Here is a 24,142-nt window from a genome sequence, read left to right on the forward strand (position 1 = left end):
CAGTGCAGAATTATCTGCAATACAACTTGGTGTTGCGTAAATCACTTTTTCTTCTCTGTTTCACCCTCAGGTGTTCAAGTTCAGTGCAACAGCTGTAAAACTTCAGCAAACCCTCAGTATCACTTGGCTATGTCAGATGGGAGCATACGCAATTTTTGCAGCTACAGTTGTGTAGTAGCTTTTCAGGTGTGACATCTAGGATTTCTTCTTAGCTTAATTAATAGAATCGTAAATTGATGGTGTAAGTGTCTGAGATGATGGGTGAAATACGTAATATTGTAAAATAAAGTTTATTCCTCAATTTGCTTTCCTGCAGAATTTGTTCAACAAGCCTGCAGGAATGAACTCCTCAGTGGTACCTCTGTCACAAGGTCAAGTCATTGTAAGCATTCCCTCGGGGGCAACGGTTTCGGCCGGTGGCACCACCTCGACTGTGTCCCCCAGCTCCATGAGCAGTTCCGCTGCAGCTGGTCTCCAGAGGCTGGCTGCCCAGTCCCAGCAAGTCACTTTTGCCCGCCCTGTTGTAAAACTCAGGTGTCAGCACTGCAACAGACTGTTTGCAACCAAACCCGAACTGCTTGACTACAAGGTAATAAAGATTAGGGCTTTTCAAGCTCATATTTCTCAACAGAAACCCAGGAAATTCTAGCTTATACACAATGATCTGTCAGTACTGCTCTATTGCTTACTATGACATGCCGTGGAGGAATTGAGAACTGGTTTTGGTATCATTTAACCATTATCAGAATTAATACTGATACTAGCTCTTTGATCTTAAAAACAGAAAAAAAAACCCCTCCCAAAAAGCCAAACCCTGTGATTGCCTGGCTAGGTAAGCACATTCCTGATTCTTGGTCCCAGAGATGATCCTTTTAATTCCAAGACAAAGCACATCAGTGAGGGCTTTCGGCAGAAAATTGTGTTGTCTTTGTTACAAAGATAAATGGGGAGACTTATTTGCTAGTGCTTTCAGTTGTTGATTTCCAAGGGAATAAATATGCTTCTGAGTTTTTATTAACTATTAAAATATATTATCTGGGATGTGAAGCGTTGAAACCAAAATGTTCTGGCTGTGTTGCAGGGTAAAATGTTCCAGTTCTGTGGGAAGACCTGCTGTGATGAGTATAAGAAGAGGAGCAGCGTAATGGCATTGTGTGAATACTGCAGAATTGAGAAAATCATCAAGGAGACAGTGCGGTTCTCGGGCATAGATAAGACATTCTGTAGTGAAGGTAAGAAAGGGCAAGACTGAGTCTCAGATTAATCAAGTCAGAAGTGTTTTGCCTTAACGTTATTAGTGATACTAAGGGAAACCTAATCTTTTTAGGTTAGGAAACTGGTTTTTTTAGGTTTAGAAACACAGAACTTTGTTGACGCTTTACATTTTAATGGTATGTTTCAACAATTACAGGTATAACTAAATATAAGAACTAGAAGTGCCGAGGAAGTGTCATTTTGATATTGAAGGATCTTTTGTTTTCTTGCTATTCTCTCTTCTTTTAGGTTGTAAACTGCTCTATAAACATGACTTGGCTAAACGCTGGGGAAACCACTGTAAAATGTGCAGTTACTGTTTACAGACTTCCCCCAAACTGGTCCAGAATCACTTTGGGGGGAAAATGGAGGAATTTTGCTCAGAGGAGTGCATGTCTAAATTCACAGTCTTGTTTTACCAGGTAAGCGATATTCTCACATAGCATCCTCTGGATTATAAGCATGTTAGCAAAAGAACCTTTGTAAGTTAGGAGCTGTGTGAGCTGCCTGTAGCTGACTTCTGTGTCCATGGAATGTATTTTCTGTATGTGAGAGACGAGTAAATCCTTAACTTCTGAGTACCAGTTTTCTATATAGAGAAAACCTAGCGTGGGTTGTGGGACTGAAGGTTCTGCTGTTTTGCGTTTCACTGCAAAAATGATGCAGATCTCTTTACACTGTATTTGCTGAGCAGGGTGTAAAGAGGTTTTTATACACATACTCCTTGTTGCTGTTACAAGTGTGTTTAATTTCTCCCTCGCTCTGTTTTCCTAGATGGCAAAGTGTGATGGTTGTAAGAGACAAGGTAAACTCAGCGAGTCCATGAAATGGCAAGGGGAGATCAAGCATTTCTGCAATCTGCTCTGTATTCTGTTGTTCTGTAATCAGCAAAGTGTTTCTGACCCTCCACCCCCAAACAACACAGGTAAAAGAGGCTTGGAATAGTGTTGCCTTTTTGTGCATGGTAGCGATACAAGCATTTATTTGGAAACTGGATTCAGTGAACTTTTTGAAACGCACCCTCTGCTGGGGGGCTTGCCCATTGCCATTGAGTGGGCTCGGATTTAGATCTCTCTCTTGCTTCAGACAATTTCAAACTTCTGCAGGTATGAGATGAGATTGCTTCATATACCAAATCTAGATTGTGATTTTAAGGAAGATGGAACAAAAGCATTTACTTTTCAATCACTTTTTCATAAAAGAAAGGCCCATTTCATTGGGGTAAAATGAACTGATATCTTTTGAAGACACATTAAATACTTAGCTTGTCTCCTGTACTTGGTAAGACAGAGCCAGATACAGTAGAATGTTAATGTTCATTTAACGAACAAAAAATATAGTGAAATTGGTAGACGTAGTGGTTGGAAATACAAACTTCCAGCTATGAACTAAAGCAGCCAGTTCTATGTAGTTTGGAGGCATATGAAGCGTTACCATTTCTGTGTCATTAAGCGTTGATTCTTGAAGTGTAATGCCAAGATTCATGTGTGCTGTAGCTGTTTCCTTGCTCATTATTTTAGCAGCTGGAATGGGAAGGAGGGTGGGAATGAAGCCCACAGGAATAGGAACCGTGAGTTTCTGTAGGAAATGAAATGCCAAGGGAAGAAAGGAAGAAAGGCCCACAAAGACAGGAAGAGGAAGCGAAGCAAAGGGCAGGAGTAGCACTGATCCTAAAGAGGGGCATAATCTCCCACTGAGTGATGGTGACTGCAACAGTAAGGTACCCAACAAGCAATAAAGAATATTAACTGAAAGTTTATAGGAGCCACCAGGCCATATTCAGCTCTTCAGCTTTGTGCGTGTGTGCTGCTTACGTTGGGGAGCTGTTTTCCCTGATGAAGAGTAATAGAGAAGTAACTTTATACTTTCAGGCCGTACCTATACCATGAGACATTCCTTTCTTGTGGGTGCATGTGGCTGTTCGTAAGGACAGCGGAGCATGTCGGGGGTCCGCTCCTCCAGGAGCGTGCCTGCGCCTTCAGCTGAGGTCGGCGTGCAGCGCCGTGACAGAACTGCCTCCGGGCATCCCTCTGAACCCGGGCTGACAGGGTAATGGGGTGCCTCAGAACAGTATTTTGTGACGAAATGTGGTCATTCATGGTAATGTGGTAACGGACGGTGCTTTCAAATGGAAAGAACCTAAGAATTCCTCTAATTGTGAGAGCCTGATCAAATTCACCTCATTCGTTATTTGTCAGGACCTCAGCTGTCTGCCATACTACCTACGTCCAGTACCGGGCACAGTGAGGCGTCCAGTCCTCCTGTCTCCTGAGTGCTGCTGCAGTGCACATACTGTTACAAAGAGAAAGCTGCTTTGATGCTGCGGTGAACTTTTGAAATGTTTCAGTGACTGAAAAACAGCTTAAGTTTGCTCGTGGAACCAGCTCCTATTTCAACTGAAACGCTGCAGTTTGACACCTACATTCCCTTCTCACGCCGCAAGCTTTTTCATTTGGAGATAAATCTGGAGGGTGGGTGTTGTTTCAGAAATGATGCGTTATAAATTATCTTATGCTTATTTTAGTTTTCTTCTGTTCACTCTGTCCAGCAAACCTTTCTATGGCACCAGCTTCCTCATCAGGCCCCCCTTCTTTGAGAAAGGACTCCACTCCTGTCATAGCAAACGTGGTGTCCCTTGCCAGCACCCCTGCTGCCCAGCCTACGGTTAACTCCAACAATGTTTTACAGGGTAAGGCTGCTGAATATGATGCTTGTACTTTTAAATCTCTATTCCTGAACATCTCTAATTGTTCAGGGATCTCTTCCACTGAGGACATCAGCCACTCCTTCATTATGCTTCACATCAGCGCAGATGGTTACAGTTTTGTCCTTCCTTTATCTAGGTATAAATAATGACTTAAATTTATGTACGTACACCAGGGAATGAGGTTTAATGGGAATTCTTTCTCTTGACCTCGGTGGAGTATGGGTTATGGTCCTTGATGATAAGTACACGGGCTGTTGTGTTTTTTTTCTTCGCAGGTGCAGTCCCTACAGTGACAGCAAAAATAATAGGAGATGTAAGTTTTACGAGAGACTCTTTTTCTCACTTTCACCCAGATTGTACCATAACAAGTAAAGTATCCAAGAATTTTGCAGCGTCATTTTGTAACTGCTTTTCCTAGTTGTGATTGGGATCTAAAATTCATCCAGCTTGCAGATGCTTTTGTTAAAATGCATAGAGCCTGTGTGTATAAAGTCTGTCTGTGTCCACAGGCAGATTGATTAGATGTTTTAAGACAAAGCTTGTCAAATTGTAGCTCTTGAGATGGATGTAGTTCTCAAGCAGTTCCTGTGTGGCTTCTGTACTTGGGGCCACCTTTTGTGCCCAGAGGTGGGATGTGGTGTCCGAAGGACTAGTGTGGGAGGAAGGGGACCGGCGTGGGCCGCTGGGGCTGACCTGACCCAGCTCCTGCAGCTCGGCTCTCCCTCCCCACCCCCTGGTAGTGTGGTGACGGAGCTGCAGGGAGCCATTGTCTCCTCTTCTCTGGGAATAACTCAGAGTTCTTATTCTTGAGCAATTTGAGGTATGTAGTACACATCTTGCAGCTGTCTTAAAATACGAAGATTTTATTACATAGCTCTTAGGTTCTGAAAGACTGACAGCCTTGCTTCTAGCTGAAGTGTCATTTATGGATTAGAGTATGAATTTTCCCTGGTGTTTGAATGCATGACTGAAAATACAGTTAGCAGGACGTGACCTCAGTACAAGCGCAAACCGTCAGTCTGTGTGTAATCAGGAAGTGATACTGATAACTGCCAGCGTTTGTGTTTGTGTTTATTTTTACCTCAGTTTCTTTTCAGTAGTTTCACATCACTTTACTACGGTTTTTGGTTATCTGTATCAGCCAAAATTTTAGTCATTAAAAGTATCTTAAGATAAGTCCTCATTAGATCCCTGCCAGCAGTGAGATTCCAAGGTCAAAAGTTTATAGAGGATGTTTGACTACAGAAACCAAACATACTTGCAGATTTGCTCGCTGCACTGTTAACAGAAAAATACTCTATTGCTTGATTAAAATAAATTGAGGTGAAGACCAGAAGGTGCCAAATACATTTGCAAGCTGTTTTTGCGATTGTTTTTAAATTATCATTTTTATCAGCAAGGAGCATTTTAAATTGTTCAACCTCGCATAGTAGAGAACAAATACTAATTTTATGATGTCCTTCAAACCAATACCGACTCTGCCCTCGTTTGTGTTTTTCCAAACAGGCTAGTACTCAGACAGATGCCCTAAAGCTGCCACCATCGCAACCACCCAGGCTTCTAAAAAACAAAGCATTATTGTGCAAGCCAATCACACAGACTAAGGCCACCTCCTGCAAACCTCACACACAAAACAAAGAATGCCAGACAGGTACGTATCTAATCTCCTACCCATTTTATGTAAGTCTGTATTGCAGGTGAGAGAGTAATGCATGATTTATGTAACAGAGAATGTTTTTAGCATATTTTAAAAACTTAAATAGTTTTCAGATTGTCTTACGGTGTTTTCTAAGTAGCAGTTTGCCTTACAGATGTAAAACATTTGCCATTCTTTGAAATCCTTAAAGCTTCGTGTGTGACGAATCTTGAGATTTGCTTTAATTCATCCTTAGCATTCTGCAGTCGTCTTAACTGTGGAAAATGAAGTGCAGTAGTTAAGTGACATGCAAAAGGCTACAGAGTGAGCTTGTTTTCCTCAGGCAGGAATTTTTGAATTCCCAGCTCTGACAGCACAAGCCACAAGAGCGGACTCACTTTAGTAAAGTTCATGATTTCTCAAAGATTGTTTCAACTTTCACTTTCCTTTAATTATTAGATGCAGATACCTCTGAAAATTAAGTCCCTATTGCTAGGATAATTTCATACATATTTGCTCTATGCTCCCCCTCTGGGCAGGAGGAAACAAACGTCTTCAAAGGCTGTTACGTAGTCCAGTCTGTCATTGAGGAGTGGCTTTTTCATCATTGTTACTATAGAAGCAGAGTATCTAGTGTTAATCTAAACCTCGTAATGAGGACGACAAAGTTAAGTGGGAAGACTGTAGTTAGTTTTTTAATGGTACCTTCTTATGGTCTTGTAGTTACTTGTGAGATAATTGCTGTAACACAACGTTTACCTGAATGTATTCAATACTGATTTCCGCTCTTCCTTCCAGCATTCGTGTATAAGGTCACAGTGCTGTTTATTTCCAAACTGTAGTATTAATACTTGTTACAGCAGCGCTGAAGTGAAAGGTGACTGTGAACCAAGACGCGGCACTGTGCACACTGAGTTACCAGCGGAAGTCCAAACAATTACCATGGATGCTCTGGAGTGTACTAGACAGTCATACGGTTAAACAATTTTTGGTTTGTTCTATTTTTGATAGAAGAAGAAGTTCAACCCCAGATCATTGTGGTACCCGTTCCTGTACCGGTGTTTGTGCCAGTGCCCCTTCATCTCTACACTCAGTACACACCAGTTCCACTTGGGATGCCAGTACCTGTAAGTTATGCTTCAGTTTTCACTAGAGAACTGGTTTGCAGTCTTGGTGCTGAACAGGACACAGAGCAGTGTCACTGGGGTTTGTGACTAGTCGTTCAAGTGGCATTTGCAGTCCTTGAAGCCATTTTTTTCTTTATCACATCATGTTGGGTTAAACATCTTCACACAAAACTACCCATTTGTGGGGTTGTTGCAGAAAAGAAACCAATTGTCCAGTCTGGAGTTATTTTAAAATTAAATTCAGTAGTCCTAAAATAAATATAAGATTAAATGAGAGGAATCTCCTTTGTGTATTTGCTGTTTCCCTTCACCCCCAAACATACTCTAATATTTTCCATGTGTTCCATAGGTCCCAGTTCCCATGCTCTTCCCAACTACCCTGGATAGTGCTGATAAGATCATTGAAACTATTCAGGATATCAAGGAAAAAATTCCCACAAATCCATTTGAAGCTGATCTCCTTCAGATGGCAGAAATGATTGCAGAAGATGAGGAGAAAGAAAAAACACACTCTCATGGTGGTAAGTGATGTTTTTAAAAAGGAAACGAAATGCAATGAGATGGGGGTCCTCTCGTCATGGGAAACAGGTAGAGAAATAGATGTAGGGTCGATAGTGGCCGCTCCCCAGTCGGCATGCCAAGTTAAATGGTCCTGTTGATTTACCAACTTTTATTTTCCACAATAAAAGTACTCGTGCAGGTGAAGTGCCAACCCAGACAGGACTATAATGCTTATGTCATGTCTCAGCAACTTTGATGACTTATTCTTTTAAAATGAGGCGGCCTTCTGGGAATTCAGCTGAACTGTGTATCTGGAGATAGTTTTGTCTCTGTGTACAATATTCTATTCTTTGTTTTGAAAACATGTTTTCTTTTGAGATTAATTTACTCTTCCTCCATAGTTCCCGTCTCGGGTGCTGGTTATCCCTGCACCTTTCTGAAGCTTTTCTCATTTCACAGAGCTTTAGCAGTCAATATTCAGTAGAGCTACGCTTAGCATAGAACCCACGTTAGATACCGAGCACTGACAGTGGTTTAAATGTCTTTGGCGTTCCCTTTCCCTGATCCTAGGCGCTGATTTGACTTTTGTTGACAGTAACAGATTGCTAGAGGTGGTAATCTCCAGATCAGTACATCGTGCATTAGCAGAAGGAGTCAAAATCAAGAAGACAGAGCAGCTGTTTTACAAGAATATTTTCCTATCAGGCTTTTTATGGTGAATTCTTGGAGGGTGACGGAGGTTAGAAAGTGTTGGACAGTGGTCATCCCGTGTAATAAAAGTGGAACAAGCTGAAAAGAAATCAACAAAGTGTCTTACTTGTCTACAGATGACTCAAATAACAAATGCAGAGGGATGGAAACGTTTGGAAAAGCAGACATGGGTTAGTCTGCATTTCTGTTTCTCCCGTAACAGCATGACCAAGGTAGAACGCTATTAGGAGAACTCTAGTGGAGGAAAAGAGGCATTGTGTGTGTGTGTTAGTATTATGACTTAATACATAGTTTTTTGGTGTTCAAAGTATTTTGTATTAGTTATGTAAGCTGTCGGTCATTTGTAGATACAGATTTCCTTCTTTTTCCTAAGGATCTCAAACATCTGAGCATGAGCTCTTCCTGGACCCCAAGATATTTGAGAAAGGTCAGTTGGATTTTTTTTTTTTGTTAAATCTGTATCTTCTCTTGCAAACTCCTCGTTTCGTCTGCCCTTTGCTATAGCATGTGGTATATCTGATCACTCTCATTACAGACCAAGGTAGCACATACAGTGGAGATCTGGAATCCGAAGCGGTGTCCACTCCGCACAGCTGGGAGGATGAGTTAAATCACTACGCCTTACGATCAAATGCCCTGCCGGAGCCAGAGCCGGAACTGAAGCAGTTCTCCAAAGGTGATGTGGAACAGGACCTGGAGGCAGATTTTCCGTCAGGTCTGTATAACGTGAAGAAAAATGCATTGCTGTATAAAAACACGCACAACTTTCTGCGTAAGCATTGTACCAGCAGTCTGCTTGTGAAGGGTGTGTGTGTTCATTTCGTAAGATTGGATATTTAAAGCTGCAGCAATATATCAGCTCTACTAATTAATAAATTACTATTTTAAAAATATTATTGCTGTCTTTAAAGGCAGCATTCTGCAGAACCCCCGACAGGAGTCGCAGGTAACCTTGCTTGACTCCTTTGGACTACCGCTTTTGTGTCCCCGGTGCAGCAGAATATACGTTTGCCTGAAAAAGTACAGCCACTGTCTGGGGGGGCTTTTTTCCTCTTCTGAGAGTTTACTTCCTTTATACAGAAGGGACTTATATCGCCTAACGATTCAAAGGTAAAGCATTATTTGAATATACGGGTGTGATTGCCAACTGTAAGGTATTCCGTAGTATCTGACACTTCTACCTGGGCTGTTAAATCATATAATTAAGCTCTTAATGGTGTTGATTTGACTTCAGACTCATTTGACCCTCTCAGTAAAGGACTGGGTTTGCATTCACGTTCACGAGCAAGAAGGAGACATAGAGATGGCTTCCCGCAGCCAAAGAGACGGGTAAGAAAGTACTTCTGGAACACGTTCTGTTCATTTGAAGCAATAACATTATGTGCATGCTTATTCTCAGAAGTAAAAAATACTGCTTTAGGGTGAAAATGACAATTCCATTTAACTATGCTGTATATTTGTTCCTGTTCTGCTACACGAGATAAGATTTTCTTTCCTTACCCTCTGCAACTAGGTGGAATAAATGCTCTTCTTAGTGCAGAACATTTTTTAAATGTGTATTGCTTCAAAAAACTCCAAAAGAGATGTCTTTTAAGCAGTGTCATAATCTACGGGAAAGAACCAATTTTTTCTTGTGTAGCTAGAGAGGAATATATTTCTGTGCGTATTTATCACAGTGAGAATTACTGTATTTTATTGCGCCTTTTCCGTAAAATGTGGTTCATATTTGTCCCCATATTAAAAATACTTATATATTCATTCAGATTCTGTCGTGAGAGCAGGATTTTGTTATCATGTCAGCATAACGGCCTGTTTATGTGAAATCAAGTTATGCCTCCATAGACAAAGAGCTTATTAAATGTGTATTTGTTTTGATTTGGTTGTTTGCCTGTAGGGACGGAAGAAGTCAGTAGTTTCTGTAGAGCCCCGGAATCTGATGCAGGGCTCCTACCCGGGATGCTCCGTTTCTGGGATGACCCTGAAGTACATGTACGGGGTAAACGCCTGGAAAAACTGGGTCCAATGGAAAAACGCACAGGAGGAACAAGGGGACCTGAAGTTTTCCGGTACATTTGTCTCTCTCAGTGGAAACAGACATACTTACTTAAAGAGCACTCGGCAGGATATGCTCAAATAAAAATTAGGATTGAATACTACTGAGTTTTAAAATATCCATGAGTGGAGAAAAGATTTTATGGAATACTCTCTTACGTCTTTTCATGCATTTAAAAATCATAGCTATTGCATTCTTAATTGATCTGCTACCTATTAAAACAAACTATAAAAAAAACCCGGATTTCTTTTCAACATTAGAAATGTCAGTTTTTTAACCTCCACATTGTGTTCATTTGCATGTGGTAGTTCTTGGTTTGTAGAAGAGATGCTGTATGCAGCTGCAGTTTTACTGAGCCGTAGTTCTAAGTTGACACCACTAACTTGGCCCCATCTTTTGCATCTGTAGCTGACGCCTTCACAAAGTATTTGTTTGTCAGCATAACTGTTTGCTGTAAAAAAACAACGTGTGCTACAAAGTTAAAATCTTAACACTTTATTTCTAGGCCTCACAGCTGGAAAGAAACTTTCCAAAAGTCTACTCATTCTGTGCTGCAACCTGTCGGAAATTAACTTTAAAAGATGTGAATTGTTCCTTATGTCTCACTAGGGTGACAGATAATACTGACAATATAAATGTCACTTTTGTTTGTTTTTCTAGTTAGGGATTTTATTTTTTATTTTTTTTTTTTTTTTACAAAAGCACAGCAGTCCTGGGATTTGGCAATGTCTAATTCCCCTTTTCCCTGGTCTCACATTTGGCTTACATGCTTGTACTGAGAGTTTTGTGGGCAAATTTTCAGAGTCAAGGAGAGAATTTGAGTTAGGAATATAAGTGAGCTCTTTGGGGATGGTGGGGAAGAGAGCAAACCATGTTAAATACTTCTGCAATGTAAAGAACTAAGCGTGGCAGGGCTGGTGTAAGATCCCAAAGGGAAAAATTCTAGTTAGAACGAGATCTACTTTTGCCTCTCTTATCTGGAATTTGTCACGTCATTACATGAGAACAGCTGGGTTTTGTTTCCCAGAAGAAGAGTAATCCCAGGAGGTACTGTGTTTTCTCCTCGTGGCTAAGGAAGCAGGTACTGCAGTCAGTCCCAGGAGACCGTGTCCGCCCCTGCCCCTCCCAGCAAGGTTCCCAGCGTGTCCCAGGCAGGCACTTCTGTAAGGTGCGGAGCAACCGAGCCTGGAAATTGCATTGAAGATTCTTTGATCGATTGATTCTCTGCTGGCTCTGCTCCCCTTTCTGAATCCCACACGTGGCCCTTTAAACTCATTTTCCCTGTCAGGAGTTGAATATGCTGCACTCAGCTCGTCTCCAGAACTATTAGGAAATGCTCAAGATCTGTCTTTTGATTCCCTGAGTCCAGCTATAGAGGGGAAGCCTGTTTATCAGCCCTACCCTGCCAGCCTCGAGCACACGCAGCCTTTGCCAGGCCACATCTTTGGGTTCTGCAAAATCCCTAACATTTAAATGGCTCAGTTTCCGTACCTGCAGCCTGATTGCTCAGTTACTGCCTGGATGTGCTGATGGTTTGGGTTTTATTGGCTAAACCCTCATTTAATTGTTAGAAAACAGATAGGAAATAGGTCACAAGTCTACTCACACAGGGTACTTCATGTATGAGATAGAAGATTTAACAGTTCTGCCCATGTGAAATAATAAGGAATGTGTGAAGATTTAATCTGCTGAATTAAATTAATTTTTCTAATAATTTTCTTCGCCACAGTTCGTCCTGTGAAACTCAAGGAGGACATTCTCTCATGCACTTTTGCTGAGCTGAGTTTTGGCTTGTGCCAGTTTATTCAAGAGGTGCGGAGACCAAATGGAGAAAAATATGATCCTGACAGCATTTTATACTTGTGCCTTGGAATTCAGCAGGTAACTCAGGGAACTGGGGTGTTACTGAGAAACTCACTCTGGTTATTTGTGCCTTATATCCATAGTCCCGTGTAGGTGCTTGGGTTTTGTAGAGGGGGCAAGAATGCATCTTTTTAGTGTTTTATTCTTAGTCTGTCTTAATCCCATATTTGACTAATTTGTCTGGACCTTTTGATGGTTAGAGTGAATGAGCTGCTTCTGTTGGGAGGAGCGTGGCCTGGAGGGCAAGGTGTTTCTGCCTAGACAAATCTTGGTACCTTTTTTATTCTTTTCACGCATCGGAGAGTTTTGCAGAAACACGAGTCTCCTCAGAAATGCTTTGTGATGGAATGTTTTGGATCTAAAATAGTTGCACAATGCTCTTCTAATATACAAGTTTACATGGAAAAGGTTCCCCAACAAGGACTGAGCCCCTTTGGTGGTAGACAGGTACCTGTTGTGTTGGCAACACTCACTGGAAAAATAAAATGGGAATAATAGCATTGTAATTGGTGAATGTTGAGAGTAATGTAATGAGTCCTTGCTATCTGCCTGTATACAGCAGTTTGAAACAGTTGCAGAACAGTTGTAGAATAATATTAAGTTCTGTTGAAAACTCAGTGTCTCAGTTCAGTATATTTCTGTTAATGACTTATTTTTTAGAGTAGACTATTTGTTCCTTTCCTTAAACAGTCAGTGGAGATAAAGAAACAAAAGCTACTACTAATGTAAAACCTATCATTTGACTAGGCATGGAATTATAGTAATTATTTTTTTTCCTGGCTATGCTTTAAAAAAAAAAAAAAGTAAGAGTTGAAATTCTAAGTGCCATTGATGAGGTCTAGGAGTATCAGCCTTTTTGTGTGTTTCAGTTTTGACTAACTTATTGATACGCACTCCTGGCTTGTAGAAAACTCTTTTTTTAATTGCTGCTTGCCAGGAATTTAAGAGACTTCCACATTGATGCTGTACGTCGAGCTATTTCAGCAGCCTAGTGCTGGGCCTGTATTGATTGGCAGGAGGTGTAAGCATGTGAAGTTCTTCTCAATAGAAGGGTATTCAGTAACTCTCCTGGTTTATATAGGCAGACTTTTTTCAAGAATATTTGACACTTAGAGGATGATGATTTTTCAGAAAATGGCTCTAGAGCTCAGAATATTAAAAATAATTCTTGCCTAGATCTCTCATTTCATACTGGGCAGGTCCCAGTCCCTGCAGAAAATTTGGTTTGGTATCTTACTGAAGAGTTCAACAAAGTGTTTTGGACCGTAAGACACTGGGACATCAGAAAGGAAAAGAATCTGATGGCCTGTATCTTCTCTGCAATGTTCTATAATCACAAACTGTATGTCTTCCTTTTTTTCTCTTGTAGTACCTGTTTGAGAATGGTAGAATAGATAACATTTTTACCGAGCCCTATTCCAGGTTTATGATTGAACTTACAAAACTTTTGAAAATCTGGGAACCTACAATTCTTCCAAATGGTAGGACAATTATTTTGTTTTGTGTAGCTGCATGACAAAGCCGTATTATAAATTAATATTTTCTCAATGCCATGAAGAAGAATGTGATCTGAGGCATTCACATTAGTCTTCTTTCTCCACCATGTAATTGTTTGTGGTAGACTAGCGTCATCGGTTTTATGTCTGTCTCTACTAGTTACAGATTAAATATACCTTTGCCTCTGATTGATCTCTCAACCCTGTTGAAAGAAAGGTTTCCCGTTCTGTAGTCAACGTGGTAGTTCTTCTCTTCCATCAAGTTTTAGCTAATCTTTTTGGAATAGAGGTAGCCAGAACTGTATATAGTATTGGAGGTGAGTTACTGCAAATACCATGTACGGTTGCACTGGTATTTTCCCTCTTGGTACTGGAAATACTCCTTCTGATAAATCCAAGGATCACATTAGCAAATCATTGGAATCTTGTCTGACTCCTCAACTCCAAGTTCTTCTCACCTCAGTCACTTCCAATTTGAGAGATCCTAAATTCTGCAGATATTTTTAATTGGTCTTCAAGTATGATCGTGCTGTTTGTAAAGCTGGACACCAGCCGTATTACTACGTAAGATCTTTATCAGAGTATCGGCGAGAAACTTGAATGATGTTGGCAACTCCATACGTGCATCCACCACTGGCTTTTCGTTTAGAAAATTAATTTCTTACTTAAGACAGAAATAATCCAATTACTTGTGGGCTGCTGCATACCGTGATCTTTTTTTCACAACAAATCTCTTACAAGCCACATATCTCCTTTTCCTAATTGACTTTGATTATCTCAGTGGGCTATTTGTGTATGTGATGGTACATTTTAAACTCATGCTCCATGTCTTAGGAATTACACATTTCGCAGTTGGCTGACTGTGGTTCAATACAGTCAAATTAGAAATTCGCGAGATTCTGCTGGTGTCTGCGATCTGCCTCTATATCCTTCTCTCCATTCTCCGGGTATTGGAAGATCATGCTGTTCCACAGCGTGGTTCTCCATGCACCCTCTGTGTTCGCGCACCCCGTGTTCTTGGTTTTATCGGAATTACAATTGCTTAGGATAGGTCTGAATTAGATCTGATATGCAGTTCATTAATACAGAAGGTTAGTTGAAAGAGGACTTTCATGCATCTCTGGCAAAATCTGCCTACTTAGTTTTACTCTTATCTGCCTTCCCACCCTGCTCATGTACGATGCTTCCATTGCTTTTGGAACAGTCTGAAAATCTGCTAGATTAGACAGCCTGTAAAAGCTGCTCATTTGTCACTGAATATGGGGACAGCCCTAAAATTGCATAAATAACCCTCTTCTTTTTTCTTTGTCCATTGTCTCTAGGTTATATGTTCTCGAGAATCGAAGAGGAGCACTTGTGGGAATGTAAACAGCTGGGTGCATATTCCCCTATTGTTTTATTGAACACACTGCTATTCTTCAACACCAAATACTTCCAACTAAAGAATGTCAGTGAGCACCTGAAACTATCCTTTGCCCATGTTATGAGACGCACCCGAACTCTGAAGTATAATACTAAGATGACATATTTACGTTTTTTCCCACCCTTTCAAAAACAAGAGGTAGAATCAGGTGAGTGAATGCTTTCCAATCAGCTGAATTTTGGCAGTCATATTTGTGTTGTCTGCTCCTTGTTTTAAAAAGGACTGGGGAGAAAAACAGGTTATGTGGTAAGCAGAGCTATGAATAGTTTGACTTCTGCTGTTATCCTGTTCGTTTTCAACATGTTTGCATTTTGCATATGATTGGGGGTTACCCTCTGTACCTCAGACGCAAAGAAATAGAGATTTCTGTTTGCAGCTATTTTTTGGTGTTTGGAAAAGGGAAGTCTTTGATCCTATTGGCTTCTTCAGTTAATAGTTCCAGCGTGTTACGTGAATTCTACTTTATTAAGAAAAAATATATCCTGCGTATTTTTCTGCTAGATACTAGTTCTTGCTGACTTTATGGCGGAGGAATGGGCTGGGGACAGCCTGTAGCATATGCAGTCTTTTGCCCATCCAGCAGATCAAACCAGTTGACTTGGCACGAGGCAGATAATCGGTTCCAGTAGTGTGTTTCTGTGTGCTGCACAGTCCCATCAGACTGGTGCTGGGCTCAGTGACATGGGCTTCTTCTTGAAAGCACCGTTTTCACTGAACTTCTCTGATGCTTTTTTTGTGTATCCAGATAAATTATCTGTAGGCAAAAGGAAACGCAGCGAAGATGAGGAGATCACAACAGCAGTGGAAATGGCTGAAAATACAGATAACCCCCTGCGATGTCCAGTCCGACTTTATGAATTTTACTTATCAAAATGGTAAGTGACAGAACTTGATTTTTGATCTGTATGTGGACTACAACAGGCATTTGGGCAAGGATCCCACTCGGACCTTTGTGCCTGTGCTGTGTGTGGGCTCCTCTCTCCAATTCCCAGTCCCCCAGTGGGAGGGGAACCACGCTGACAGGACTTCCAGCATCAGCGATGCTGCCAGACTCAGGTGGTATTTGTTACTGACACTGAGTTACAGAGAGAGAGTATTCTTTAAGTGCCTGCTTACACATCTACAGGGTGTAAATGTAAACGGGGGGCGTTACAGCAGTGACCATGGCATTCTCATCTCCTTTAATTCCCATACGAGACCCTTCTTTTGAGAAGCTTCTAACTGACACCCTGACATCATGTTCCTTGTGAAAGAGGGTAGGAAAAGTGTGAATTAGGTAAAACTGCTGAGAGCTTTTGCCTGCTGAAATGTTAGATGAACTTTTATTTAGGAGTTAGAAATGAGACTATACAGCAAGCACATAGATATAAATAATTTTTTCTCCCATTTCTATATAAACTTTAGTTAGATCGTTGAGCAGGTAGAATATGATGTTCTTCTCTTTTCAAAGGAAATACACGTGCAAAGTGAAACAGCATCTCATTAGTGGCAGCTGAAACTCCAGTAAATCACCCTCCAAATGCACCTACTGAGCTTACTACAAATAGTCCCATTACTTAGGCGAAGGTGTGCCCAGCATCTGTCCTGACTCTGTCTTCCTCTTCTTACCTTCCTTGTCTTCACTTGCATGTCCTTAGAAGCTTTTAGCTGTCCTTGGGCTGGGAAAACATCTTCATGCTCCTCATCATGTATCAGAGCTGAGCCCCTGCGGCGGTGCAAGCAGCAGTAAAAATTCACTTTGCTGTTTTAATGTGAATACTCCCAAGCCAGGCAGGAGAGGTTTGCTGTAGAGGATTTTGTGTCTTCCTACCAGAGCCTGAAAGCTGCCTCAGGGTCAGATGGTCAGTCTTTCCATGGGCTTACCATTCTGCACTGTGAGCGGGCAGGCTAGGGTTTAGTTTTGCTAGCTTTTGAACATTCCCCATGCCAAAGGACACAGCAATTCTGGAATACCAGAGACAGTTTAATTCAGAGATTGAATGTGAAGCGCATCTATCAATCGTATCAAGATGCTAGTACCATTAATTGGATGATGCTGTGATTGAAGAACCACATCTGTAAAGAAGTGACTCATTTGCTTTGTTTCTTTATAAGCAACTAATGCTAAGTGAGCTGGAAAGAACTTAACCATTCCCTAAGTTGAAGGGGGCAAACAAATCACTGGCAAAAAGATTTGAATTACAGTTTAAATTACCGTGATCTTGTCTCAGTGTAACTTCCCTCTTCTTTGCTCTTTTTCCTTAACGTTTTTGTGAGTCGGACTATTAGTGCTGCCTTCCAATAATGTGCTCTTCCTCTTTGTGTTGGCAGTTCCGAAAGTGTGAAGCAGAGGAGTGATGTATTTTACCTTCAGCCTGAGCGCTCCTGTGTACCCAATAGCCCCATGTGGTATTCCACATTGCCAATAGACCCAGGAACCTTGGACATCATGTTAACGCGTATTCTTATGGTGAGGGAGGTACACGAAGAACTTGCCAAAGTCAAATCAGAGGACTCTGATATCGAGTTATCAGACTAACTGAAGGGGGGTATTTTCCTTTGAATACACATCAGAAGCACCAAACTGTGAATACGTCCAGCCTTTGGAAAATGTGTATCAAATAAGCCAAGATAATGTCACCTACAGGCATATTTTGAACCACAGTGGATGTACAAACTGGAACTGGAAGGAAGCGAGCTGTGTAAGCTTCAAGAAACAACGTCCTGTGGCACCGATAAATCCTCTGAACAAATTCAAGACGAACTAACCCGTTTGAGTGGTGCATAAATCCTTCATCTGTTTAGGATTTTAAAAAGTTGTGAGATATTTTTTAAGGAAAATGGTTGTGTAAAATCTACCATAACACTGTTGGGCATGGAGAGCTAGACTGTGGCTCAGGTGACTCCTCAGCCTGATGGCTGGCAGTCCTTGCTGCCAAAGAACACGTGGAGATCCTAGAGCTCTTCACGAGGACAGGAGAAAATAGTGGTGGTATTTAGACAGTCACCTTCCGTTATAACTACACGTACACATACGCTTTTCTAATTTTTTTTGAAACTGGGATCAAATGTTAGGAAGGCAGAAGCCGGCGTGTCTGCCAGGGAAACTATCTAAACGGGCAACCGTCTGGCTGCTCGTAAGTGGTCACACGGTGCCAGAATCTAGCTCTCGCTCCGGGATGATACCAACTCTCGCTCTGTTGGGTCTCCGAGGTGGAAGAGGTGCTGTAGGTCGAACTTCAGAGCGATCATGTTACGCGACAAACGTTTCTGGGGTATGTACAGGAGAGTGACTGTCCTGGGGTCTGTGCAGAAAATCCCCTCCCTAGCCCAGTAGCTCTGCAGTCTGTCGATATAACCTAGCAAATACTGTGGTGCGCGGAAATTTTTTTTCCCCTTACGGCAGCTTTCCTTTCTCCTCTTTCCCCACTCCTGTGTTTTGGGTTATTTTATAAAGGCAAATCTGGAGGGCCTTGTCATTTCAAATGAAAGATAACGTGCACTCTTTCTCTTTCCACCTTTGCAACGCGTGCAGTGTTGTACAAAGGATGCAGTATTACTTTTGACAATGGAACTGTGGTAGAAAATTACCATGTGTGTTTTTTTTCCCATCCCACCCAAAGAGATCTAGTCATAGTGTTGGAAATCGAAAGAGACTTTTTTAAGGCTTGGCTGTTACTGTGTCTTTTTGAAGAGAAAAGCTCCCACGTTGTGTTTAGAGGACGGGACATTATCAGATACTGTCTCTATCTCTGTTTTCTCAAGCTATAGATGTGTGTTTCTGATGACCAGTGGCCACAAATTCATTGGAAACCCAAACTATTTTTAAAAAAGAGAATTGTATGGTTTTTATCTAGCTCTGGTCAGTTCTCCATCTTCTGTAACAGGGGTCTGATATTTGATCTTGTCACTAAAATTTCAAGAGATGAAAATTGACAGCCTTGAATTATATTTCCTTTTTTTTTGTTTTGTTTGTTTTTGTTTTTTAATTATTTTTTTAGCAGTAACAAAAGTAATTTAACAAAAATAAAATCAGAAAGTAGTCTATTGACGTTGTGTACTCGGTAGTCCTGTCCCTGCCTGTAACAGATTTCACTGATGTATTTTTTAATACAGAAAACTATGTGAAAAGTAAACCTGCCCCTGATTCTGTCTGATCGAAGCCCATCTGTGTCTGTCATTTCTGATCAAAGATGCTGCTTTCTCCGTGCCCTGGCCCAGCGCTCCCGGGGGAGATCTTTCGGCCGTAACACGTACCCTGCCACCAACCGCCCCGGCGCCCGGCAGCTCAGGGACGCTCCTGGAGGCTGATTTCTCGGTCTGTGAACGCTGACCTGGCCCTCCCCATAGTTATATTAAATAGCCAACCAGCAGGTGTGGTATTTTGGATTGAGGTGGTTGATAGAACACTTTGGGTAAATAAAATCATTCTGGAAAGATTAGTCTTTAGGTCTGTGGGGGATAAAAGAAGTCTGAGCTCTCTCTGTTGCATGCAGGTGTGCCCGGAACCTCCATGGCAGTAGGAGAGGGGAAGGATCCAGGAATTTCCGTATTTCCTGGGCATCCCCTGTGAGAGTGCCGCATCCTTGGCTGCCTTTGCCCGCTCCCTGCTGCCCTGCAGCCCCCAGGGAATAAGCAAAGCAGCAGTTGGGACAAGCTGGCGGGAGGGCAGGCACCCCGCGGGGTGGGGATTGTCTGAAAAATTATAAACCACATCTGAGTTTTCCCTTAATAGACATTAACAGAAATATTCCCATAAAGTAGTATGTTTGTATCTCACGAGCAACGTACTCATTTCTTCTTTCTCTGAAGACCGTCACTCTTTCTTGTCTGTGAACGCTCTGACATGCGTTAATTTTTTTCCAGGTCCCTGGAACGAAAGATATTTGCCCTTCCTGTTCTCTCAGCAGGGAAAGTTAAATCGCTTGACGCTGGCCTGGCTGACGGCAGAGTTGTTAAACGTCGTGCAAATTCCTTTTACTTAGTAGCTCGGGGGTGAGAAAGGGCTCAGCGCAGTTTGATGATGGAATGGACAGAAGTAGTTTCAGTTTCTCGGGTCAGACGCCTTCTGCTTGGAGGCCCTTTGGGAGCCGTCTGCGTGTTTTGGGAGGTACCTGGGCGATCTTTGCCCCTCGAGCAATTTCTAGTCAGCCCAGCTGGAGTTCACAGTGACTTAGAAGCTGGATTACCTTGAAGCGTTAAAATAGATTTATAGCTTATGCACACAGGACGAAAGTTCTGAACGCTTAGACAAAGTTGGCTGTAACGAACATACCCGAATCATTTGCTAACAATGTTTATTACTTTGAAATATTCTTTTAAGGAGAAAAATCATGCTGTAGTCTCAGTGTGGACAGAGAAACTGTTAACAAAGATGAGCGTGAGAGAGAAAACCAGGAGATGCTGCTTCCTGCTGGCAGGGTTTCTGTGGCCGTGGTGTCCTGCTGCCGCCTGCCGCAGCAGACGCGGGCGGTGTGAGTCCCCTCCCTTCTCGGGGTGGTGGCGGGGCTGCGTCGTGTTGCTCCTTACCGGCTGCGTTCACAGTGCTGGCTGCTAACGCCAGGCTCTGGATTTTGCAGAGGTGTTCGGTTAAAATGCTTCTGGAGCCTGGCTGTTGCCTCCGGGTTCTCGGTGACAACCTGCCGCTCTCTCCTGGCTTCGCCGGAGTAGAGAAGGAAACCGGGGGCACGCTGGATGCCACAGAATTAGGTGCAAAAAGAAGTTAAAGTGTCTTACGAGTTATTCTGCCAACTACTGATCTAAAAGAGACCCGTGGGTTTCTCTGGCAGGAGTCTCCAGCCGAGTGATGGCTCCTCAGAGACTTGAAAGGAAAGGGCAGAAGGTCCCTTGCCGGGCGTTTTCCCGGGGGTGCTCCCGCCGAGGCACGGCTCCAGAGGAGGCGTTAGTGCCAGGGTCACGGGAGTGACTCTGAACGCGCAGTAAAGCCCTTGGGTTTTGGTAACAATCTCCGTAACTCTTCTCAGTCCCTTGAGCAGTAGTTTCACTGTTGCCTTAAACCAACCCAACAGGACAAATGCTCACGTATAAAATCCTTGCAATGCCCGTCTCAAACCACCGGCACCGCGCTCGCTGTCTAGGCTGGAGTTTTGCTCCCGTCGGCGCAACAAGTTCCCCCTTTTTGTCTTTCACGTGTCATCCATTTTAAACGTGCGTAAGAGAGCAGAGGCAAAATTAACATTTGCTGTCTCCTATTAAATAGCTGCTCATCTGAGCACGTCCCCTGGAGCATCGCCAGCCTTACCGGATTTAAAGAAATAACGAGTTTGGAGGAGTTGAGCTACTGAGCGGTGCTTGTTCCTTTCTTTTGCAAGGGAAACCATCCAGTTTTGAGGATGGTGTTTTGTAACCGAGTACGGGCACCAAAAAAATGTGTAAAAATCGTGGACTGTTGCTGGGGAGAAAGTCTAGATGGAGTTTTGGGAGCAGTGAAGCCGGATGGGCGCGTGCGGTGCTGCAGGCCAGAGACCCGGTTTTGCCTCGCCGAGGGGGGTGTGCGTGGAGCAGGCGGCAGCCACCACTTCCCATCTCCTCCTCCTCAGAGGGTGAAATGGCAAGGCCGGTCCCTGCGTGACCACCTCCTCTCGGCTCACTGTGGTCGCCGGCCGGAGAGCAGTCTCTCTGCCCAGCGGGACGGCTGCAGATGAGTGGGGCGGGCAGGGCGAGCTCTGCTTTTCTTCCCTGGGAGGAAACGGTTGGCTTGAAAACAGGGGTTGAGTGGTTTTGCGCAATATCGTTGTGTTTTTTAAGGAGTTGACTCCAGCCCTTCTTTTAGAAGGTGGATTTTTTGAACTAAGAGGAGAAATGACTCCTTTAGTCTGACCGCCGGCATGAACAGATCCCCTCCACCATCACCCCGTGGCTCCCCTGTCAAGCCCATAGCACTTGGCTGAGCTCTAGGATCTTACGTTTTTATCTTCAGGTTCCTCCCCCTGCCATTTCCAAGAAGCATTAGATAACTTCTGCGTTGTGTTTTGTGAGGAAACTGTTGTGGACGTGCCAGAAAGAGCGAGTGATAGCAGAGCGAGTGGTGGCAGAGGAGCCGGGGGGTGTGGGAAGGGTCTGGGGGTGGGACGCTCTTACCGGGGGTGGGACGCTCTTATCACGTCTGGGCTGCCTTGGCCAAGTGGGCGATTGTACTCAGCGAGAGAATACCATGGATATTTAAGTGGCTAGGTTTCATCATTTTATATTCAAAGCATCTCAGTTGGATGCTGTTAAGACAAACTAGTGGCTGTGAGCGTGGGTCATAGATGGGGCCAACTTGGAGAGAACCTGAATTTAGGAGCGTTTCAGTTCCCGCGTGCCAGCTCCTCTGCTGTTTCGTGGCAAACTGCTAAACCTGCAACAGCTGTTTCATTTTTCAGCTGTCATCAATAGATGCTGCTGCCATGGAGGTCGTTAGGGCTCATTCGATGGCACCAGTGCTAGCGCTGGTCCAGGGAGTGCTGCGAGGTTGTAGAATGGTTTTAAGAGCCGTAAAGGCTTGAAGGAACTTGGGCATCTTGGATTCTTCTAGCCTTAAATTTAAATTTCTCTTGGACATAACACTAAGCTATTGGTTGGACATTCACTGAGCTATTGGGTTTTCACCAGAGATACAGTTTTTATTAAAGAAACAAAACCCGACCAATCTTAGATTGTCACCTGCTTGGAGGGGAAGAGGGAATTTATTACAGAGGGAATTAAACAGTTAAGGTAAACAAAGCATCAAACACCAAAGCTCAGAACGTGCCCAAAGGGCACAACTTTAATACAAACCCGGTTCAGCTGCCCGGAGTTCAGACTCACGGATGCCTCTGCAGCAGCCGCATTAGCGAATTCTGAGGCTTAATTCTGGCTGAATTCTGGGCTTAATTGTTGGCTATTAGATATCCAAACGAACAGCAGAGCTGGCGTCTCAGATCTACGAGCCCTGGAGCGCGTTGAACCTATTTATAACACAAAAAGCCAGAACAATTTGGAAAGGTCTTTGGAAAGGTCTTTTTGACCAGCTGGGAGCCCGACTTCTTCCTTTAAGAGCAGCGTGTGGGCAAAACTCTTGACTTTCTCCCCATTTTAAGCCACCGACGGGTGCTGCAGCCCAGGACCCAGCGTACACGCCGCGTCGCTGCTGCTGTGGAGACGGAGCCCCAGGTTTCGTCCCTTGCCAATCCGTACCTCGGTTGTACCCAGCTGTAAATTGGCCAGCCTTCTCCTACCTCGTCTGGGCATTACCAATCAGGCTAAATTCTGCAGGACGCTTTGCAGCCCCGTGATGAAAGGTGCTATATAACTGCAAAGTGTCACTTCAAAAGATTTAAATAGGCCACCAGTGCATCATAACCTATATTAAAAAGACTTTTTCTTATATGAGAATTTATAGAGTTCAATGTATGGTATTAATAAGTGAATTACTGAGACCCCAAAAATAGTTTTTTTGTTTGAATCGTATCTGTATTCTGGAAAAGTGATTAAAAAACTTTAACCTTAATAAAAGAGTACATCCTCATTTCCTGTATGATGCTGGAATCTAAGTTTAAAAGCAGAATCTTGCAGATTTTAAGGGCTGGGGGGAAGGGTCTGGTTGTTTTTAAGCCAGTATTTAAATAGCAGCTTAATATCTTACCCCAGCAAGGCTTGGGCTTCCCCATGTGGCTGTAGCGCAGCCCAAAACCACAGACCGAGTTTTGCTCCTCTCTGAAGCCTCTGGGAGCAGCAGCAATGAGATCCATCACCAGTGAGTCGTTGGGGCATCTCCCCCACATGGACTGCAGTGGAACCGGTGGCTGCTGGAGCTGTGCCCGATGTGGGACCCCCCCACCATGTGGGACCCAGCATCGCCTTCGCTCCGGTGCCCTGAAGGGCCAGAATCGCCCAAGAGCCACAAGTGACACGGAAACGCCATCGTTACCCAGAGTTTGATGTGGCTCCCAGTAAGGGCAGGGAACATCTCCTGGCTTCCCAAGTGAGGTCCCCGAGGCTCCTCGGCGTTAGGAGCCACCAAAGCTTTACTCAGGGCAGGGTTTAAGGCCCCGATCATGCAGCTCCTTTACACTTATGTTGAACCGCGCTGGTGCGGCTGAAGCCAGGCGGGTGCCCGTGCAGCCAGCGGAGCCCAGCCAAGTGGAGACGGGCCTTGGGGATGAAAGAGGGTGTGAGAAAACACATACCGATCCCAAGCAAAAAAATTACATGACTGCCAATTAAATATTCCCAGCAGCCTGAAGAATGAGCAGCCAAAACCATGGCATCCTGGTGTGGCCATGGTCACCAAGAGGCAGCATAGGGGTGTCCGGGGTGCAAGGGAGAGCATTTGTTCTAATGAAGGCTTAATATATCATTATTATTGTTGTTGTTATTATTACAGAGCTGGCACTTTCCTACCATCGTTC

General features: G+C 43.3%; 1 protein-coding gene across 7 annotated transcripts in view; it reads left to right on the forward strand.

Moving 5' to 3' along the window:
* The window catches only part of ZMYM4 (zinc finger MYM-type containing 4), a 49,134-nt gene extending 24,999 nt beyond the window's left edge, over positions 1–24,135 (forward strand). For 5 of the 7 annotated variants that reach the window (XM_063356139.1, XM_063356142.1, XM_063356141.1 and 2 more), the window contains 19 exons: positions 71–186; positions 317–589; positions 1,082–1,232; positions 1,504–1,676; positions 2,029–2,179; positions 3,803–3,943; positions 4,237–4,274; positions 5,468–5,612; positions 6,609–6,724; positions 7,074–7,245; positions 8,310–8,363; positions 8,472–8,651; positions 9,171–9,265; positions 9,831–10,002; positions 11,719–11,870; positions 13,222–13,333; positions 14,671–14,919; positions 15,517–15,646; positions 17,082–24,135. In XM_063356139.1, the coding sequence (XP_063212209.1) occupies positions 71–186; positions 317–589; positions 1,082–1,232; positions 1,504–1,676; positions 2,029–2,179; positions 3,803–3,943; positions 4,237–4,274; positions 5,468–5,612; positions 6,609–6,724; positions 7,074–7,245; positions 8,310–8,363; positions 8,472–8,651; positions 9,171–9,265; positions 9,831–10,002; positions 11,719–11,870; positions 13,222–13,333; positions 14,671–14,919; positions 15,517–15,646; positions 17,082–17,289 (2,828 nt within the window). In that variant the 3' untranslated portion in view covers positions 17,290–24,135. Of the gene's footprint in view, positions 1–70; positions 187–316; positions 590–1,081; positions 1,233–1,503; positions 1,677–2,028; positions 2,180–3,802; positions 3,944–4,236; positions 4,275–5,467; positions 5,613–6,608; positions 6,725–7,073; positions 7,246–8,309; positions 8,364–8,471; positions 8,652–9,170; positions 9,266–9,830; positions 10,003–11,277; positions 11,360–11,710; positions 11,871–13,221; positions 13,334–14,670; positions 14,920–15,516; positions 15,647–17,081 lie in introns of those variants that run through there. The other 2 variants (XM_063356146.1, XM_063356145.1) reach the window with 2 other exon arrangements.
* The last annotated feature ends 7 nt before the right edge of the window (positions 24,136–24,142 follow it).

The sequence above is a fragment of the Chroicocephalus ridibundus genome, chromosome 19, assembly GCF_963924245.1.
Source record: "Chroicocephalus ridibundus chromosome 19, bChrRid1.1, whole genome shotgun sequence".
Taxonomy (NCBI): Eukaryota; Metazoa; Chordata; class Aves; order Charadriiformes; family Laridae; genus Chroicocephalus; species Chroicocephalus ridibundus.